The 20812-nt window shown below is 39.3% G+C and overlaps 2 protein-coding genes across 2 annotated transcripts; both read left to right on the top strand.

Moving 5' to 3' along the window:
* Positions 1 to 144: 144 nt before the first annotated feature.
* LOC135620000 (dynamin-related protein 5A) lies at positions 145 to 14476 on the top strand. Its single transcript, XM_065122562.1, has 16 exons — positions 145 to 456; positions 1312 to 1375; positions 1475 to 1579; positions 2333 to 2434; positions 5003 to 5053; positions 5153 to 5214; positions 5378 to 5468; positions 6933 to 6997; positions 8108 to 8302; positions 8433 to 8552; positions 9211 to 9281; positions 10210 to 10435; positions 11442 to 11492; positions 12787 to 13015; positions 13233 to 13372; positions 14044 to 14476. The coding sequence occupies exons 1-16, from the start codon at positions 328 to 330 to the stop codon at positions 14170 to 14172; spliced, it is 1830 nt and encodes a 609-aa protein (XP_064978634.1). The 5' UTR covers positions 145 to 327; the 3' UTR covers positions 14173 to 14476.
* Positions 14477 to 14623: 147 nt separating this feature from the next.
* LOC135620001 (SUN domain-containing protein 5-like) lies at positions 14624 to 18790 on the top strand. Its single transcript, XM_065122563.1, has 4 exons — positions 14624 to 16559; positions 16650 to 17830; positions 17906 to 17991; positions 18328 to 18790. Exons 1-4 carry the CDS (start codon positions 16418 to 16420, stop codon positions 18560 to 18562), a joined length of 1644 nt encoding a protein of 547 aa, XP_064978635.1. The 5' UTR covers positions 14624 to 16417; the 3' UTR covers positions 18563 to 18790.
* Positions 18791 to 20812: the final 2022 nt, after the last annotated feature.

Genomic DNA, 20812 nt, shown 5'->3' on the forward strand with positions numbered 1-20812 from the left:
CGACATCAAACCCGATTCCTCCGCGGCCCCCACAGTGATCAACGGCCAACCATGAGAAGAAGCCGCGCCGCTGCTTCATCGGACGGCCCAGATCTTCTCGAAGTCACCGTTACTACTACCTTACTACCACTCCATGATTCCCCCACCCCCCTCCCCCCCCACCCCGATCGGCTCCTCTCGCAGTTGCACGCCTGCCTCCCTCCGATCTACTGCTTCGTCCCCCCTCCTTTCCCGATTCCCGGCTTGATTTAGTCGGGATCGGGGTGATCTTGCCGCCGAAGAGGCTTGCTCTTTCTCCGTGAAGGAAAAGCTTGGTCGGGGGAGGCCATGGAGAGCCTGATCTCGCTGGTTAACAAGCTCCAGAGAGCTTGCACTGCTCTAGGCGACCATGGGGAGGAGAACGCCCTCCCGACCCTGTGGGACTCGCTTCCGGCGATTGCGGTCGTCGGTGGGCAGGTAATCACCTCTCGGATCTCTCCGCCCGTTGCTACTGTCTTTTGCTTCTTGTTTAAGATCTTGCCCCTTTCCCTCTCCCTTACTTCGAATCAGGGTGTTCTCCTTACGGGTCATAGGGTTTCGTGTTCTGGTGGTAGATCCTTGTTGTTCAAGAGGGGAATGCTAGGTTTGAGTGGGAAGATCTAGCCTTGGTGCTTGATCTGGGGTCCTCTGATGTCTTTTCCTTTGGATGATTGGACATCGGACCCAGACGTTTTGACATAATTGAAGCTCCTTTATAGGTGCACATTCTATATTTACTGTGCTAAAGGTATTGTTATTTGTCCGTTTGCTTGTACTAATCTGACATTATCTTTTCTGTTCTATGCATTTATCGTGGTTACTCTGATTTTTATTTTTGGCCGCGTGTTGAAATATTTGGCGGCACATTGAAATTCCAAAACTTTTCCTAAAAGAAACAAAGTAGCAGTCTCTAGTTATTGGCATCTCTAATGGCCTAAAATATTGTAATCGAAGGTATGTCACATCCTTTTCTCTCTGTTAATAAAATTGACACGAGAAAACCAAGTCTCTTGAGTTCAATGATCCTTCAAAAAGAATAATAAAATAGCTAATATTGTTTTGGATAGTCCTGTACTAATGTTAGAATATTTTGAGATTTAACTATTGAATTGGTTTATTGTGATGTTCATTTCCTGTCAGCAGAAGAAGCATGGATGAAATTTTCCCTTTATGTTAATCTAGTTATTGTATGTGTTTCATATATACTCAAAAGCTAAGACAAAATGCAACTTTGTTAACTTCTGCACTGAACTGTGAGTATATTTTCTTTCATGCTGTGATTATATATGCTAGAGCTCTGGCAAGTCTTCAGTACTGGAGAGCATAGTTGGGAAGGACTTTCTACCAAGGGGTTCAGGTAACATTTGCAACTCCAATTTTATTATACTGGATATTTTCTTAGTGCTTTGATTTTGGTGGTCAGTTGGTAGTTAAATGGTGTTGTTCAATTTTATAGGAATTGTTACTAGACGTCCCCTTGTCCTTCAACTACATAAGATTGATGGAGAGAGAGAATATGCAGAGTTCATGCACCTTCCGAGGAAGAGGTTCACAGATTTTGGTAATCTCATTTGTTGATAGAGTAACTTTAAGATGTTGTTTTTGTTTTATAGGATATTGTCACTGTGATGGTAGTATAGAACCGGTAGTTTATAGAAAAAGGATGTTATTTTTATGTTAAAAGTTCAATTGTATGTGATGTATTTTCTCTTTTTGATGTTTAAGTTGATGTTTTACATTTTAAGTCCTAGAATATAAATTTTATGATTGTGGATCTGAATATGATGCTGTTTGTGGACCTGGTATGCATTCAGTTGTCATATAACAAAATCACTTATTTGATTCCCCTCTTTTGAGGCCATGATCTTGTTTTCGGACACCTTCATGCACTGCCATGGAAATACTCTGTTACGAGTTAATAACCATGTATCATGGGCATCAAATTGTTTTGGTACTTGCCTTTATGCACTAGTTGCACATGCATCTTACTGTGTCAGCACGGTTTCAATCTTTATGTGCCTCTCTACATGTGGCTGGAATAGTGACTGGTTGCCTTCAAGTTTGTGCCAGACTCTGGTGGACTCTTGTTTGACACAATGCACATAAATATGTTGAAAAAGTTAATTTGATGAAACTTGACTTTGCCAAATAATTGTCCTTGAGGAACTTGTGCATGACAATGTCACATCCTCACTGTTTTATTTTATTTTTTGTTATTTGGTTGTAAATATTTTGTTCTGCATAAAAAATTACAAGTTATCTTCTGAATGATTCTTTTGACACTAAAATTCATGGATCGACCGTCTTAATGCAGCTCTTGTTAGGAAGGAGATTTCAGATGAAACAGATAGAGAGACTGGTCGTTCAAAGCAAATCTCACCTGTTCCGATTCATCTGAGCATTTACTCTCCTTATGGTAAGAATGAGGCTGATGACTAGAGAATTTTTATGAACCTGTTTAAACTATGCTGTATGCAAATATTTAATGAATATAGGTCCCTTAGGTAATTGTATGTGCATGTTTTCATGTCTATCTAAGAGTAGAATAGGCATGTGAGGACACTTGTGCATTCTGCACTATATGACCCAATTTAACTCTTCTGTCCATTGTTACTTTGATTTTGTTTCTTCTAGTATAGATGAATGGTGTCGTCTTTAATGGATGTCTCTCTGACCTTGTATCTAGTCCCTTGTTGGTTACTTTAGAGGACAATTTATATTGGATTACTTAGTTCTTCTGGTTTGACATATGAACTATATGTTTTCAGGTGTTCTATGAGAATCCATCAATCTGTCTTCTACATGCTTAATTGATTAGAGCTACATATTACTATGCTTTAAAGGTATTAAGGCTTACATAACCTTGGTGGGATTTCCAATTGTTGAAGTTGACCTTCTGTATAATAATTTTACAATCTAAAACTCTGGTAATTGAGCCATGGGTTCTACTAGATTGGACTTGCTATGGCTAGGGATAAGGATAATAATGTGCCTTTAAATTCATGAAATATTAAATTACAATTGAGAAAGGAATTAGTATGTATTGAGAAAGGACATCGTGTTTCTTTCTCATCTTTTATTACAGCAAGTGAGGCCTACAATTTGTCCTGTTTCGGCTTTCAGTTTATAATCGAAGTAAGCTTCTACATTTTTTTGGAAGTATTGAATCATGCTTCATCTGTTTTCTTTTGATATGTTCAAGAGTTTCACAAAAAGGGGGAAAAAGGAAAATTTCAGAAGGAAACTGAAGAAAATAGTTAGGAAATTGAGGCGTATCGGAGTAAGGATGCAAATTTTGGATTGTTTGTGCTTATGATTTTAGAAATTATTAGTGAATGACAAAAACATGAAGCAGCAGAAAATATGAATATTTCTTTAGGGCACAGCAAACTATCTTCTTGTGGCTTTACGAAAACAAATAAGCGTTATGATGTCTTGAATTCATGATAACTATTTTGCTTCCATATTGGAGGATGCATTAAAGATGAAAGAGATGGGTCCCAGAAAATTATTTAAGTTGCTCAAGCCCATTGGACAATTAATTAGGGCATTGTAATCTCTTTTGTTTTAAAGATTTTGGCAGGGCCAGATTGAAGCTACAGAAACTAAAGAGATTTTGAAACAAATTTCTTGATTTATTTGAAGTTCAATAGAAATTTGGGTTGGGTTAGAAAAAGCATGAGAGTAACTGTGTTGCAGGAAGCCTGATCTCCCACACATTATTATTATTGTTATTATTAAATATCTTGGCCACTGGAACCAAGACCACCGGGCCATCTCTAGGTTCTGGGTTCGTCATTGATTTCATTTTTTAACTGGTGAGATAAACCTTGTCGGTGACAACTTAAGACTTATGGCTAAGCTATAAATCGATGTTCGTTATTTTTCTAACTTCGTTCAACATTTCTGAATTGGTATTTTATATTGTCAACAGCACATTATCTGCTGAAGAGATTTCACTGGTTAGAGGATGAACTTTTTGTATGAAATCTTTTCGAGTCATACAAGGAGAGGCACCATAATTGTGTGTGGATGGTAGAAAATAAGGTTTGATGTACCGAAGCATAACACTCGGTACGGGCGGTATGTACTGGTCCGATAAAGGACTGGTATATGCGGTACATCAATACACTCCATATAGCTTGGTACAGCTCGGTATGTCAACAAATTCCTACCTCTATATCTATCTCTGAGATGTTTGGATTTTTCAAAACTCCATAGACATGCAGAAGAGAAATGCTATCCCCACTCGGACCAAGACATAACTTTTACCAAAAGTTTATTGTGATCTTTTTGTTCAAATAACAATTAAAGTGAAGCAGGGTCAGGAACAACGAATCTCTTTATGATAAACAGATCCATTTTGCAAGTTCGTTATTACGGGTAGTTCCTACAAAGGATCGGACTAATATTGCACCGACAGTTGGTCGGTACATCGGTATGGACTGGTAATATGAACTGTGGTAGAAAGTACCAAAATTTTTTGGTGCTTCAAGTTTAGATCTATAAAGGACTACCCTGCGGTATGCTGAACAAGCGTGGACCTAGATTAAGCTAGTGCATGTTGGGAGCTGTACTGGTTGTGCTGTGCCTTTTGGAGTCATGTGAACTGAAAGGTGGCTATCTTTGTGGGTCCCAGTAATACTAGAAGATAATTACCATCCTTGTTTAATATGGAACCATACCTTTTTTTTTGTTTCCGCAGTAAATAATTGGGAATGATTTTCCTGTATGTTCACTTTGGCCACTTGAAGGTATTGATCTCCTCAGGATCTATACTTTTGTTACTTATTATTATTGATGTTTTTGTAGGAGAGTGAACTCTTGTTAGTGTGTTCCTCATTTTTCCATTTCATTTAAGTTTTTCTGTCATACACCTGGCTATCCTGTAAAGTGTATGTTTTGCTGCAACATAATCGGATACATATCTGAACGTAGAGCTGAAACCTTGCTGCTCCAATACTAATGCTCTCAAGTTTTGCAGTTGTGAACTTGACACTCATTGATCTTCCTGGACTGACAAAGGTGGCTGTTGGTATGTTGCCTGCCATGTTTGTTAAAGATTGCATTTTCCTTCTGTTGTTGTAAAAGTTAATAATAATATTATTATTTAACTTCATTATGCCTTTTGCAGAGGGCCAACCTGATAGTATTGTGGCTGATATTGAGAATATGGTTCGCTCATTTATTGAGAAGGTGATGCTTATAGAATATGTTATGCTACAGATTTGTCTGATTTTATTTGGTCAAATCTAATTTTCAATTTGGCTTTTTATGTACTCTGTTTTAGATGTATATTCTCTTCTTTGATGTGACCATCTAGATCAAAGTTTGATCCTTTTTTTCCTTTTGTTGACAGCCCAATTGTATAATTCTTGCCATTTCACCAGCCAATCAGGACCTTGCTACATCTGATGCAATTAAAATATCCCGTGAAGTAGACCCTAAGGGTATGCTTTGTTGATTGTACATAAAAGTAGTGATCAGCTATCATGTTTGTGTTATCTATTTATTTTCTTGAAGTTTCTTTTAAAAAAATTCCTAATAATCATACTTTTTGATTAAATTGGTGTTCCTGTTGGAAGGAGTTACTAAAATTCAAGAATCAGTCATGTTAACCTACAAATGAGACTCCACCGAGAGAACACAGTAGACATGAACTATAATTTATTTGTAATTCCTGAACTTGTACTTTGAAGGCAATTTTGAATTTGAGACTTGTCTGTTACATGCATATATATACGTGTGTATATATGCAGTCCTTTTTTCCTTTTTCCAAGTCAGGTGCTTGTGTAACCATTTATTTTTTGTCTGATGTCTGTGTCAGTGGAAGGCAACATGAACATGTGTAGTTTGAAAGGGATATTAAAAAGAAGGTAACGAACTTATATGCTGAAATGTAGTCGATGTGATATATTTTATGGATAGGATAACTGTCAATGTGCTGACGTGCACTTTTTTTTGGGCTTTAGGATCTCTGTGTGAAATTTTTCTGTAACTGTGACGAGTCTTATCTTTTTAGAAAACAGGAATGTGCTCCATTGACAATATAACTTTTTGGCATTTTCCATGAGGAACTAATACAACTACAAGTATACTCCCGGTAAAAATAGTAGAACATTATTCTCTCATTCATCAAGAAAACCAAAAAATAAATTCTGATGAATATCCCTTGAATTTGGGTTGTTTGAATCTATATATGTTGTGTTTTTCCTTTATCAATTGGCACTAGTGGAAGAAGTAAAAACATCTCCCTTGCTCCATATATGTTCTCATTGCATCCAATATCAACTTTGGCAGAACTTTACTTTTATGATGTATTGTTGTAAAACTTGTTTGCCTATATATTTAGAACTCTATAAGTAGTTATTTAATCACTTTTGATGTGTCTGAAAAATCTTAGCATCTCTACATTGAAAATGCTGAATATTATAATCTTTACGTGTATGTATGCCACTAAAATATTAATGTATGGGCATATATGCCTTTTGTAACATATTTGCAAATAATATTTGTCAAGTCCTGTGTTAGTGATCACATATGATATAGATCAGATTGGGTTGGAAATGATTGTTCATTCCAATTGAAGTATTTCATGAAGGCATAGTTTATATTATAATTACATGTTCAAATTGGGTTAAGAATTGGGAATTTAGAAAAGTACAAAAGATAGTGAAAAAGGATTTCAATTATATTAAATACATCTACGTAGATGAAATCCAACAAAATGACACCTTTAATTGTATATGGAATTTCTGATGGCTCATATACATTAAAAAACATGATAGCAAATATGGTATCCCAAAAACCCAAATGGCAAATAGAAAAACATGTTTTGGTGATTTTTCCTTCATTTAGTGATTATAGAGATCAATCTTGTGATTAATTTTTTTGTCTCCATGTTTTTGGTCTAGGTGAGAGGACATTTGGTGTCCTTACTAAGATTGATCTTATGGACAAGGGTACTGATGCTGTGGATGTAAGTTTATTCCTTTCATTATTTTTTGCCACTTTTGACTTAACTGCTAGTTTGCTACTGATTTTGCTTTCAGTAATAGTATTCTCTTTCTTTTTTCTGTTTCCATAAACATCTTCATTATTTTTTGTTCAATGAAACATTGTTGGTAGCATACAATCCAATTGTTCTCTTCATTATCTTCTGTATTATTGAATTTCTTTATTTTCCTATAAAATTATGCTCTTAACCAAGAATGAATTTTTAAGATTATACTGATGTGGTCCTCTTATAGAATGTCCAAATAGTAATTCACTTATGTTCATCTGATGTATCTTTCTTATTGGAGACAACAGTTTTGATTTTAACCACAAAATCATAAACTCAACTACAAATTCAATGCCGAACAAGAACATTCTGGGTACAATATCCAAATGCTGCTGCATGATCATTATTATTTTCTTAAAATTCACAAACAACTGCATTCTTATGATGCAAAATCATATGTTTATATTTATTAATTTTTATATCATCTTTGTCTTCTCACTCTATAATCAACATTGTGGCATCCGACAGGTCTGTCAGAACATTTATGTTTCCTTCAGTCACAGATAGCTCAATCTTCAATATTTTTGTTTTTTTCTTAGTCAATGAGTTAGCTGCTTGTTCTGGTCCAAGTTTTAGGTTAGCTAGAATGTAATAGTTGCATGGCAGGGCATTATTTTTGACCTTCTAATGCTTTGTTCCAGCAGTTATTGTTTTTTCTCGTTTCTTAATGTGATCATTTAAGGGTGTTATATCACATGTTGGTTGAGTCCCTTATTCTTGTTGACTTGCTGAATTTGGTTGCTTCTGGTGTCAATAATTTGCAGCGTGCTGTTGTATATTTCTTGTGCATCTGTGGTAGTTGTGGCTCTGGTAATTTAGCAAATTTTCCTTTAATCTTTGCCAATTTAGGATGGAATTTTATTTCTATTCAATTAAAGATAACTGCTAATATGGATTTGAGTCCAGACTTTGATAGATTATTGCAAATGACTGCTTTTGATGCTCTGAATCACTACATGCCAGTTGTTTTTTGTTTGTTACTTAATGCATTTTTCAGAATTTGATTAATTAATTTTGTTTTCCTAGATATTAGAAGGAAAATCGTATAGGCTACAGTACCCTTGGATTGGTGTTGTTAATCGCTCCCAAGCTGATATCAACAAAAATGTAGACATGATTGCTGCGAGGAGGAGAGAGAGAGATTATTTTGCAAGTACACCAGAATACAAGCATCTAGCTCACAGGATGGGATCAGAGCATTTGGGGAAGGTTCTCTCCAAGGTATAACAGTTTCTGCATGTTCATGCATTGTTTGATTTGATTGGGAAGAGAACAGTATTGTACTGGTGACATTTGGGTTTTGAGTTGGTAGTTTTGAGTAAGAGAATTACTTATATATTGCTGTTTGCAGCATTTGGAACAAGTAATCAAATCACGGATTCCAGGCATCCAGTCTCTCATAAGTAAGACCATTGCTGAACTTGATGGTGAACTAAGTCGTCTTGGGAAACCTATTGCTGCAGATGCAGGAGTAAGTCGTCTGACAGTTAAACTGAAATACAAAAACTCTGCTCTTTGTATTGGTAATATTATAAAGTTCCTTGAATAGTGTTATTTTTTTCTTTTCATCATCTTGAGCTATCCTAGGCTCCTACCACAATATCACACATGATTTTCTAAAAGGATAATTCATATACTGTTGCTTGAGAGTTGTCGAGAGTCCCTGTATATCTGACATTAAAGAATCTTTTACATCATTGTTTTGCTAGCTGCTGGAGATGCACTGATGAACATCGAGACATTCTTAAACTACAAAATGGTGTGATTCTTATATTGTGCTTAAAGATTCTCATAAAGTTGGGCCCTTAGCTGATTATAGTAATTCACCGTTCTCAACCATTTTCATAGCTTGTTGAGCCACTTATGTTAAGTTTGAAACTTAAATCATTAACCTTGATGCACTCCATGTTCTGCATCTTCGCTTTACTAAGCTAAGTTTTCTTGTCCTTCTATGTTGATCCTCTCAGTAAGTAAGAAATTTACCCTATCTTTTCTTTTCTTAATCAAATTTTCTTCATAGTTGTAGAGTTCAAGCTGGAGATATGGCAAACATATAATATCTTCCTTCCTACATGGTTGTGTCTAATTTGTTTTTGTAGACGACTAAGATAGTTATCTTACCATTTCAGGGCAAGTTATATGCAATTATGGAAATTTGCCGTATTTTTGATCAAATATACAAGGAACACCTTGATGGCGTGTAAGTATCCTACAATTTGCTTTAAGAGATAGTTATTCATTATCACACACTTTTGTGGTTGAAGTGTCAAACGGTAACTTCTGTCTTCCAGCAAAATTGTTTCTTCTTTTTTTGTATTCTCATGGTCCAAGTCCATCTTCAAAGTTCAAACAATTATGAAAATTTATCTCTGAGAATGATGATAGTCAGAAATGATAGCATCATGACATGCAGAAATGATTACATAGTGTAACTTGTAACACCCTTAGCAAAGACATATGTTCTTACTACCAAGGATCGCCGTTTCGGGTATCAAACCAGTATATACTAGTGTTTCGAAGGGGAAGATAAAGGAGAAGAGGAAGTGCAGGTGGAGGAAGAGGAGGGAGGAAGAAGAGGAGAAAGTAGAGGAAGAGATGGAAGAAGTAGAAGGAGAAAGAGGAGAAGAAGCATACTCAAGAAGCGATTAGGGCAAAGGTCACCATGTGCGGCAAGGTAGTGGCCAGTGTGAGAAGTGGAGGTTGGTCACGGTGAGAGGTCACAACTGCATGAGAAGTGGAGGTGTCAATCATGGTGAGCAGCGGAGGTGATGTGCTTGAGAAGTGGAAGTGATTAGGTTTAGAAGTTTCCCTTTTATATGGTGGACCAGACCAGTGGCGATCCGTGTACCAGTTGATGCTCGGACCGGAATGTACCACCCATTTTTACTGGTTTAGGCGGAACGCCATTGCTTATTATCGTAGATGGATGGATATTAGCTTGATATCAGGAATAGGTGCTCTTGTACATCACAAACCTCTTTAACTCTTCATGGTAGTTATGGTCTACGATTTATGGCAATGTGAAGTCATAAAAGGTGACACCTGTTCTGTTAATTTTACCAGTGTTATTGCATTAGCATGCGATTGTAGTGTTATTGTTTGGCATAAATTGTGCTATTACTCTGCAGGCGACCTGGTGGTGAAAAAGTTTACAATGTTTTCGATGCACAACTCCCTGCTGCTCTGAAAAGATTGCAATTTGACAAGCAGCTCTCAATGGAGAATGTGAGAAAACTTATCACTGAAGCTGATGGGTACCAGCCTCACTTAATAGCTCCTGAGCAAGGTTACCGTCGTCTCATTGAATCTTCATTGGTCTCTATAAGAGGTCCTGCCGAAGCAGCTGTTGATACAGTATGCAATTTACCGAACTCATAATTTCTTTGGTTTATTGTTCTTTTGTGCCATGCTGAAAACACAATTGTTCCTGTGGGCTATATGCTATTTTGTTAAGTTTTTCATCTTCATTTAGGTTAAGTTTTTTCTTCATCTTGTTTATTCTTGGTATTGATTAGAGGCAATGACCATCTTATTTGCTATTTTGGTTGCACCTTGGACGCCAAAGAGAAGTCACTGTACATCCAAGAACGTAGTAATACTTGTGCTAATCAAAGTAGATTGCAAGGAGCTTGGAAATAGTAAATGAGCTAGTGGTAGTGGTTGTTATTATCCTGAAGTAATATGGAGTTAAGATGAAGAACCATTGGGAGGCTTCAATGACTATAACCGATTTAACTAGTTCTCTTTAAGAATAATGCTGATGCTCCTTTCTTATTGTTGCATCTTTAGCTAACTTATTGAGGTGTTGATTCCAGTGCCCTATCTCAAATTTGTCAGAACTTTTTTTTTCTTTTCCTGATGCCCTTACATAACAAGGTAAAGGAACTATTCTTTTAATCAAATCTTTTTCCAAATCTAGATCTTGATGTATCTTTCTGCATCAAGCAGAAAGGTGTTAATTCCTTAATGAGCAATATCAACTATTGTAACCCCAGCAGTTTGTTATGCTCCTTTGACTAACTGAATTTCTTTTTCTGGCAACTGCAACATCAGACCCTTCAAATAATTTTGTTATAATCACCCCAAAGCAGTAACAAATAGCTCAAGCGAAGTGATCATCGGTGTTTTCTTACAGCATAGAGAAGGCTTATGAATATATTCTTTTATGTTTACTGCTCTGCAGAGTACTGCATCATGAATTCATATTAGTATGAAAGGTATAAAATTGAATTATTTGCTTCATTGATTATCACAAGTAACAACTTTATTTCTTTTCATTTATCTGCTAACCATTGTTTCTATGGCATTTGGTGTCTATGGTAGTATATTTTATTCGTTCATTCGTACTACTTGTTTTCAGGTTCATGCTATATTGAAGGAGTTGGTTCACAAGGCTATTAATGAGACTCTGGTATTTTATACTTGCTCAGCTGTTGCAATTTATGTTATGATTACTTCTTTCTTTTTTCCTAATACATATTTTTTCTTTCCATGATGCTTTAGTCATCTTTTCTCTGGTTAATTTTCTTGAAAAACATGTCTGCTAGTGGTAGAATTTGTTGTTGTAATATCTGTAACAAAATAAAAAGCAAGCCATACCTATTGTTGTTTGTATTATATTTAAGCAATTCTACATTTAAATCTTTTTGTTACTCTGCAAGTTTAGTTATTTATTGCATTTAACCTGTCATGCATAATTTTTGGTGAACTGTTCTCGATCTGTATGTCTTAGCTGAATTGATTTGTGAGCTTGCTCAAGTCTTGGCCATTTTAACATTTTGTGACGTGCATATGATGCTTGATAGTGAAAATTTGGATGTGCATATGATCATTAATTTTATAGCCAGGTGATAAGTCTTCTAGTTGTTAACTGCAACTAGCACTCTTGTTACTGATGACTAGCTGTTGAATTTTCAGTGGGGTATTGTGGTGTTTGCTGATGTTTTGAGTAAAGCAATATATTGGGAGGTATCTTACTGGTACAGGCATATGCCAAGGCACAGATTCCCATGCTGTGTCTTAGTTATATCTTGTAGTTTCTATCGACACATGCCCTTGCCCATCTGGTACCTTTGCTGGCACAGCCAATCCATATATTGTGGATGCATTGCATTGTCCCTAATGCGGATTGGTAGTGATATTACACTTTGACCTGCAATGTCTTGATCATTAAATGGAAAAGTAAGTGCCTCTGGTCAAGTTAACACATGTAATCGATGTTTCCTTATATAATGTTCATTTGGGTCTTAGAGAAGATGATCTGCCAATGTTTGATAATCTGAAAAGATAAAGGATATACATGTTTTTCCCCTTTTGCTTGTTGATGTGATCATGTGACAAGTAACAATAGATGACAAGATTTTGTTATGCTGTGACTAATACTGGAAACAAGTTTAAAAATTTAAAGAGACCCAAAAGTCCTGGATGGTGTAAACAGCTTCTCCGCTACATTTGTCCTTCCTTTCTCCAGCACTTCACTAGTTTTGATCAATTGGAGTTGGAATATCAGAACTCAGATGTATGTATGTTGTAACATTGGCATGCCACTTAATTTTGAATTCTTTTCCAACATCGAAAAATTATGAAATGAGACAAAAGGTTATTTCAGTGTAACTATGTAACCTTCTTTATTCTTTTTTATTTAAGAATTTCTCAGGTCTCCTTGTGAGAAACAAACTGATTTTATTCTGATTGATCTTTTGCAGGAGCTGAAACAATATCCTACTTTACGAGTAGAAGTTGGCAATGCAGCTTTTGAATCATTGGAGAGAATGAGGGAAGAAAGCAGAAAAGCAACTCTTAAGCTAGTTGATATGGAATGTAGTTATCTGACTGTAGATTTCTTCCGGAAGCTTCCTCAGGATATCGAGAAAGGCGGAAATCCAACACTTTCTATTTTTGATAGATACAATGACTCTTATCTCAGACGTATAGGTGAGTTATTCTATATGGCATCTGATTGTTTAGAATGTTTAATATGATTCATAATTGTGGATCCTTTTCAGTTTCAAGTACATGCATTTTCCATCTGTTTTGATATGGCTGGATCCTATGAAGATAACTGATCTAATTGCATCCTTGTAATCCTTTAGCTTTGAAAAGCAATGTCCCAATATTGACAGCATACTGGATGGCATTCTACTTGTAACAGGAACAACTGTTCTGGCATATGTCAACATGGTATGTTCAAGCTTGCGGAACTCCATCCCAAAGTCTATTGTTTACTGTCAAGTGCGAGAGGCTAAACGCTCCTTGCTTGATCATTTCTTTACTGAGTTGGGGAAAAAGGAGGTGAGATTGTATAGTAAATTTCAATAAAGTTTTAATTAAGAAGTGCTGCTATCAATGCTTATCTGCTTGTTTCCCTATATATCTGATATATGTTCTGCTATTATTGTTCAAGATATTTCTTGTGTCCTGCTGAGTTTCATTATTTCTGTTGGAGATTATAATCCAATAGTATTAGATTGAAAGCTAGTCATCCATCATAAAGCCTGGAGCACAAATTGACCTGTTTCTGTCTAATTACAATTACTCACAGGAGGTGTTGGCAGGAGAGGTGGGGGTCTGGTGGACACACTCCTTAGATCCCAACCTACAAGGATCTAGGAAATTTAGGAAGATCATAGTCTGTTAGTTATATCAGGTTTTCGAGCACAGTTTCATTGAGAAACTGGCTATTCTAACTCAGATCTTCAGATCAGATAAAGAAAAATGACATATTATGATTGATTGATTCCTTGATTGGTTAATCTAGATTGGTTTGGACTGGTTGATCTCAATCGCAACTGATGCAAAGCAACAGTTGGAACTTGTGTATGTTGTTCTTCGACTTTGTCATAATTGTGTTTTTCACATTAAAATGAGACATCTAGGTCTTGGGCTATAAGGATGTCATAATTCTGTTTCAACATCTTTTGGTCAGCATATCATCTAATAGTTCTTTGAACTTGACTCTGCAGACGAAGCAGTTAGGGTCATTGTTGGATGAGGACCCAGCAATTATGGAGCGTAGAACTGCCCTTGCAAAGAGACTAGAGCTATACAGAGGTGCCCAAGCTGAGATTGATGCAGTAGCATGGGCTAAGTAGGGAGATGCAGGGGATCACATTGTTCCTCTCTTATAATTTTCACTCTACAAATAGATTCATCTACAAGTCTCTCTCTCTCTCTCTCTCTCTCAATCACTCTCTCTCTGTTTCTCGCTATATGCATATCTTGTGTGACTATGTCTGGAGCATGAGGATTTAATTTTCAGTTTGTTACCACTTTATGTTGGATGATTAATCAGGGGCGTTTCCTTTTACCCATGATATAGAATGTATAATACATGATTCCTTACCGAGCATAATATGATGTGCTCTCCTTGGGAAATGAATGAGTCTTTTGTGGTAATTACCGATTATAAATTCTCGAGTTCTAACCATAATTTTATGGTAATTACCTGCAGAAATGTCCATCAGGAAGTTTATGTAAAAGGCTGTGTGCGTGTGACAAGAATGTTCTTTTTTGTTTCATTTGTATGCTTTCTCTATATTTCTGTTACTGCTTGAATTGAACTTTGAAGCAAGTTTTTTCAAGTGCAATGCAGCTCAGCTGTTCAGTGTGTAGTAGTCTTACCCTTTCTTTGTTTGAACTAATGCAATACTGTTGAGCAGTTTACAGGCATAAAAGTTCTAAATGCTTGTGATTCACTGGATATATTAATGAAACTTACCTTCTTTTTGGTTTCCATGATGTCAGGTCTCAGCTGAATGAAGAACATGGCAACAAAATGCAGAAACAATCGAGAAAAAAGAACCCTAAACCATATGTTTAAAGCGAACTCGGTAGAACAAAGCAAGCATTATAGCAGGAAAACATATGGGTGTTCGTGTATTTGTACCTGTTTGGAGTATTCCTGGGGTCTGATCCTTGCTCTGTTCATCATCTCATCCTTCCTCGCCCGCACATCACCGAGGACCATGTTTGCATCAATCAAAGCGTTCAGTGGTTTGTGATGGAAACAGAGCTAAGCTTTTGCACGCACCCGGTTTGCCATTCCAGATGAGCAACAAAGAGACACCATCCGAGTACAGATGCCACAGGTTGCTAATTTACAGGGTGGCGATCGAGCTGCGGCCTTCGCATCGGAAACAAGAATTTGGGGGACGAGACGAGGGTTCTGCTCCTTCGGACCGAGAGAAGAGCAGCAAAAGATACACCGTGTGAGTGGAGATGCCATGGAGGGTTGCTATTTACAGGGTGGGTGGCGATCGAGCTCCGGCCTCGATCTGCCATTCCTCTGCTTCGCTTCTTCCCGGAAACAAGATTTTGCGCGACGGGACGAGAGCTCTAGTGCTATAGACCGAGAGATGAGCAACAAAGAAACACCACCTGAAGTGGAGATGCCATGGAGGGTTGGTCGTTGTAGGGTGGCGATCGAGCTCCGCCCTCGATCGGTCATTCCTATGCTTCGCTTTTTATCGGAAACAAGAATTCGGGGAACGAGACGAGAGCACTTCTCCTATGGACATCGGGATGAGAGTTGGTACCTACGGGGCGACGATCGAGAAACCGCCTCGATCTGCCATTCCTCTGCTTCGCGTCTTCTCAGAAACAAGAATTCGGGGTGGGGGACGAGACCAGAGCTCTTCTCCTACAGGCCGAGAGAGAGCAACACGGAAACACCATCTGGGTTGGTAGCGATCGAGCACCGGCCTCGATCTGCTATTCCTCTACTTCGCTTCTTCTTGGAAACAAGAACTAGGGCAACGAGACGAGAGCTCTTCTCCTGTACACCATCTGCGTGCAGATGTCATCGAGGGGTTGGTTGTTATAGAGCGGGGGGCGACGGAACTCCAGCTTTGGTGGAGGCAGTTGCGGGGGAGGATGCGGTGGAAACAAGGCCTGCACGCGCCACGGGAGCCGCTTGACGTGGGCCTTCACACCGACCATGAAAAGATTTGTCGTGAGTAATTAATTCTTGGTAACTCTCATTCATCAAAGCAATCATTTGTTTTCTCGTGAGAAATGGAACCGAACCTTAAATCGACTCGTGGTCGATCGATCAACCCCACCGGTCCGGTCCGTAATTCTTGATAATAGCATTTGTTTATGTAGAAATCTGCATGTCATAATAACGATAATAGCATTAATAATAATGAAGGTGAGAAAATGTTGGGCCGTGTGATCCGTGATATCTTATGGGCCAGTAGAAGTCCACTACCGATCCGATTCCCGCTCCTATTTCCTCGCTTCGCTCCGTGACGAAGCGAACCGCTTCTCCAAATTCCACCGGCTCCTGCTGTTACCGTCTCTCTCTCTCTCTCTCGCTCGCTCGCTCGCTCGCCGCACATGAAGAAGAAGATAGATGTCGCCACGCATGGAGGCAGGAGGAGGAAGAGCCTCTACGAGCTGTCTCTCACCGTGGCCCTCCCCCTCTGGTGCCTCCTCTTCGTCCTCCACTCCCGCTTGGGGCACGGCGACCGTCGTCGAGGTTGCTTGCCACCTCCGTCCCTCCATTCTGTTGTTGGATTCTACGTAAAAGCAGCTGCCTTCATTGATGCTGATGCGCGATCTTTTGTAGATTTGTCGTCCGATGGCGATGGCAGCGGCAACCTCTGCAGAAGCACACAGTTAGAATCGTATTTTCCTTTTATGCAGAACAATACCTTCAGTTGCTGCGGATTGAAAGAACCCGAAAACCCAATGAGAGAATTGATTGGAGTTGAAGAAGCCATCGCGAATGGGAAAGCTTCGGAAGAAGAGAAGGGAAGAAACTGTAGTCGGGCGAAAGAAAAGGCCGATCCGCCCACGCAATCTGGCTACATCGGGCTGGATGAGTTCCGGAACCAGACTCTGCGAAGAAAGGAAAGCGATGCAGATAAGCTGCATGGCAAAATCACCCACAGACTGGAGCCTGGTGGCTTGGAGTATAACTACGCCTCCTCCGCCAAGGGCGCAAAAGTGTTGGCCCACAACAAGGAGGCAAAAGGGGCAGGAAATATACTGTGCAGGGACAAAGACAAGTACCTTCGGAACCCGTGTTCTGCGGTCGACAAGTTCGTCGTCATAGAGCTCTCCGAGGAGACGCTGGTCGATGCCATCGAGATCGCAAATTTGGAGCACTACTCATCCAACTTCAAGGGTTTCGAGCTGTTGGGGAGCTTGAGCTACCCAACAGAGACATGGACGCCGCTCGGCGTCTTCTCCGCGGAGAACGTGAAGCACGCCCAGCGGTTCATGCTTCCGGAACCGAAGTGGACGAGGTACATGAGGTTAAGCTTGGTCAGCCATTACGGCTCAGAGTTCTACTGCACGTTGAGCTATGTAGAAGTCTACGGTGTAGATGCCATAGAGCGGATGCTGGAAGATCTTATTGTGGTTCCGGTGGAACCTGCAACCAATCAAATGTCCGTGGAAGCAGATCCCAAGTCTGGTGACAAGGTTGAGGCTGCCCAGGTTCATGGTGGGGATGATGTTCATAGCAAAGCAGACCCTAACAAGTCGAGCACGCTTCATCCTGTGAAAGAAGGCAGGCAGCAATTAACTGGTAGAGTACCGAGTGATGGAATTCTGAAGATTTTGATGCAGAAGATGAGATCAATGGAGCTCAGTCAGTCCATTTTGGAGGAGTACATAAAAGAACTCAATCGAAGATACGGTGAAGCTCTCCCAGATCTACAGAAGCAGTGCTCGGAGAGTGCTCTGGTACTACAGAAAATGAGTTCAGAGATCAAGGAAATGATGGAATGGAAGGAGTGTAAGGTATGTGTTCTACTTCTCTCGTTCATCAATGCATAAGGCTTTCTTTCTGGTTCTCTTACGTATGACATCATGCAGGAGAAGGAACTTACTGACCTTGAGAACTGGAAAGCCTCTGTCTCAGCTGAACTAGATGCTTTGGTCAAAGACAATGCCTTGTTCAGGTTAGGAAGCACTTTCTTTTTGGCTTCAACTTTGTGTCCCTGATACAAGATCGCTTAATAAATCATAGAAAAGGTGACACAAAAACAATTGTTAGAACTACACAGGTATATATATATATATCAGTTTTTAATCTACCATGAAGCTGCTAGACTTACTACTATCCTAAGAGTTGTCTCTATTACTCGGGGGTTTGAATTTTACATGAAGCTGCCATAAATCCAAGGGGCTTCTCCACGTTGGCATCTTCTATAAACATTAGGAACTCAAACCTCTGCGCTTAATTATTCACTCAGTGAAGCTGCAAGCATCTTACCATCTTTTCTATTTGATTGCAGAGCAAATATTGAGAAGATACAGAGCAGCCAAGATTTACTAGAGAGCAAGGAGCTTACCGTAATTTCCATTAGCCTATTTTTGGCATGCTTCGCATTCTTTAAGTTGGTGTTTGCCCGAGTTCTGACGTTGTTCAAGACTTGTGAATCTGACATGAGAAACAGGAACAAGAGGGAATGGCTCCTAGTATTTGTGAGCAGCAGCTTAACAATTCTCATAACCTTATTATATGGCTGATCTCATTTCTGCCGAGCAGTGCGTTTCACTTCTTGCAGCATCAGATCAGCTTAATCATCAGGAAATTTTTACAAAAACTCCACATGTTTCGGATGTATATAATTCTTGTAGCCAACTTCTTGTTAGTGTAATCAAATCCTACTTCAAGATCGAGTTGCCATCTACTGTTTGCTCCTCGAGGGGGTTTCAGTCAATCTGTACTTTTCATTCGGTGCAAAGAAGTTACGAGGACGAGACCTACAATTGTGCAATGGTCCGCTGGCAGAGAGAATCAATGAATCAGTGTTCTTAATACTTCAAAAAAACAACGTTGGTGTCTTTGTCAGCCCGATGCGACTCTGGTTTGTATGCGTAGAGTTGTCTGAGGTAAAAAGCACCTCCTCTCGAGATGGAAATATCGTGCTCCCAAGGTGTTACCTGCATAAAGACCAAAGTAGGGAGAGACTTCTCGAGCCAATCTCTCTGATGCTCAAATTATCCTGGAGATCAACTTTTGTGGGTCTATTTTCTCGTTTTCCATATCCCTTATCTAGAGTCGAGGGTGTGTTTTTATATCTAACATTGGAGAGAGAAAATTCCTATGAAGATTTCGTAGGGGAATCGATTTGTAACTGTCATGAGTTGCCCGTTAGACTCCTACAGACTTCTATATGTGCGGGCAAGCGAGTGGCAGACTATTTGGGCCTTTTCCTCCTACGAACCTTATGTGGTGCTTGCGTGGCGAGCGATGGTTGGCTGATTGTGTATTTCCTATCATTTGTCTCTCTCTCCTAAAGTGTGTTTTAGGGCTCTTACGAGAGGGTTTCAAAGCGTGTCATTTAGTTCATATGACATGAGAGCATTCGAGATCTCATCTTGCGGATCGGGTTTTCCCGATTCAAGTGTTTCGAGCACATTGGGCCTGTGTTTCTATCGTAGCAGATTTCTCTTGGCGCGAGTTGGGTTTTCCCGACTCATGCGTCTTAGGTGCATTTGGCCTTACGCTTTCGTTGTAACGATTTTATCTTAGTATGGGTTAGGTTTTCTTGACTCACACATCTTGGGTGCATTTGGCCTTGCGTCTTCGCTATAGCGGATTTATCTTGGTGCGAGATGGCTTTTCCCAACTCATATGTCTTGGGCACACTTGTACTTGCGCCTCTATAGCAAATTTATCTTGGCACTAGACGGGTTTTCCCGCCTCACATCTTAGGAGCATTTAGTCTTTTGCCTCTACTATAGTGGATTTATCTTAGTGCAGGATGGATTTTTTTGACTCATGTGTCTCAGGCGCATTTGGCCTTGCACTTCCGACATAATGGATTTATCGTAACATGGGTCGGGTTTTCCCGACTCACACGTCTCGAGCGCATTTGGCCTTGTACCTCTTCCATAGTGGATTAATCTTAGTGCAAGACAAGTTTTCTTGACTCACACGTCTTAGGTGTATTTGGCCTTGTGCCTCTATCGTAACGAATTTATCTTGGCATATGTTGGATTTTCCCGACTCACGTGTCTCGAGCATCATTCGTCTTGACACTCCGCCGTAGCAGGTATTCTAGCATGAGTCGAATTTTTTCGACTCGCGTTCCTAGGGCACAATTCGACTTGAGCCTCCGTTGTAGCGAGTCTTATAGTACGAGTCAAGTTTACTCAACTCACGCTCCTTTTCAAAGTAGTCCCAAAGAGACACTTGATTCAATTGCGAAGGATGGCTCCATCGCAAGAGGGGAGAGTTCGCTTTCCTCGAACGACATATGAAGTGGGAGAAAGAACGTATCTTCTTCAAATCTTTCTCGATTGACGCCTTAGTAGTGGAGGAGAGAGATCATATCGTGTCCCCTAAGGGGGAGGGACAAATAATAAGGAATACATAATAAGCCAACTATCACCATGCAAGCACCACATAAGGTTCGTGGGAGGAAAAGGCTCGAGTCCTACTTCCGCGTGGATAGGAATCCACATGGTAATTTGGGAAGATTACAAGATGCCTCCCCTATGGAATATTCATGAAAATATTTCGCGGGAGTCCAAGGGGCAACTCGAGACGGTTACAAGTTGCCTCCTATACGAAATACTCATAGGAATATTCTATCTCTCCAAGGTTAAGTATAAAAATATACCCTCAATTCTATGTATGAGGCATGAAAATCGAGAACATAGATCCACAAAAGTTGACCTCGGGACTGACTCTGGAAGCCTCTTTTGACTTCGGTCTTTGTTGTAGGTAACATTTCGGGAGTACGATATTTCCATCTCGGAAGAGGTGCT

The sequence above is a fragment of the Musa acuminata genome, chromosome BXJ2-8, assembly GCF_036884655.1.
Source record: "Musa acuminata AAA Group cultivar baxijiao chromosome BXJ2-8, Cavendish_Baxijiao_AAA, whole genome shotgun sequence".
Lineage (NCBI taxonomy): Eukaryota > Viridiplantae > Streptophyta > Magnoliopsida > Zingiberales > Musaceae > Musa > Musa acuminata.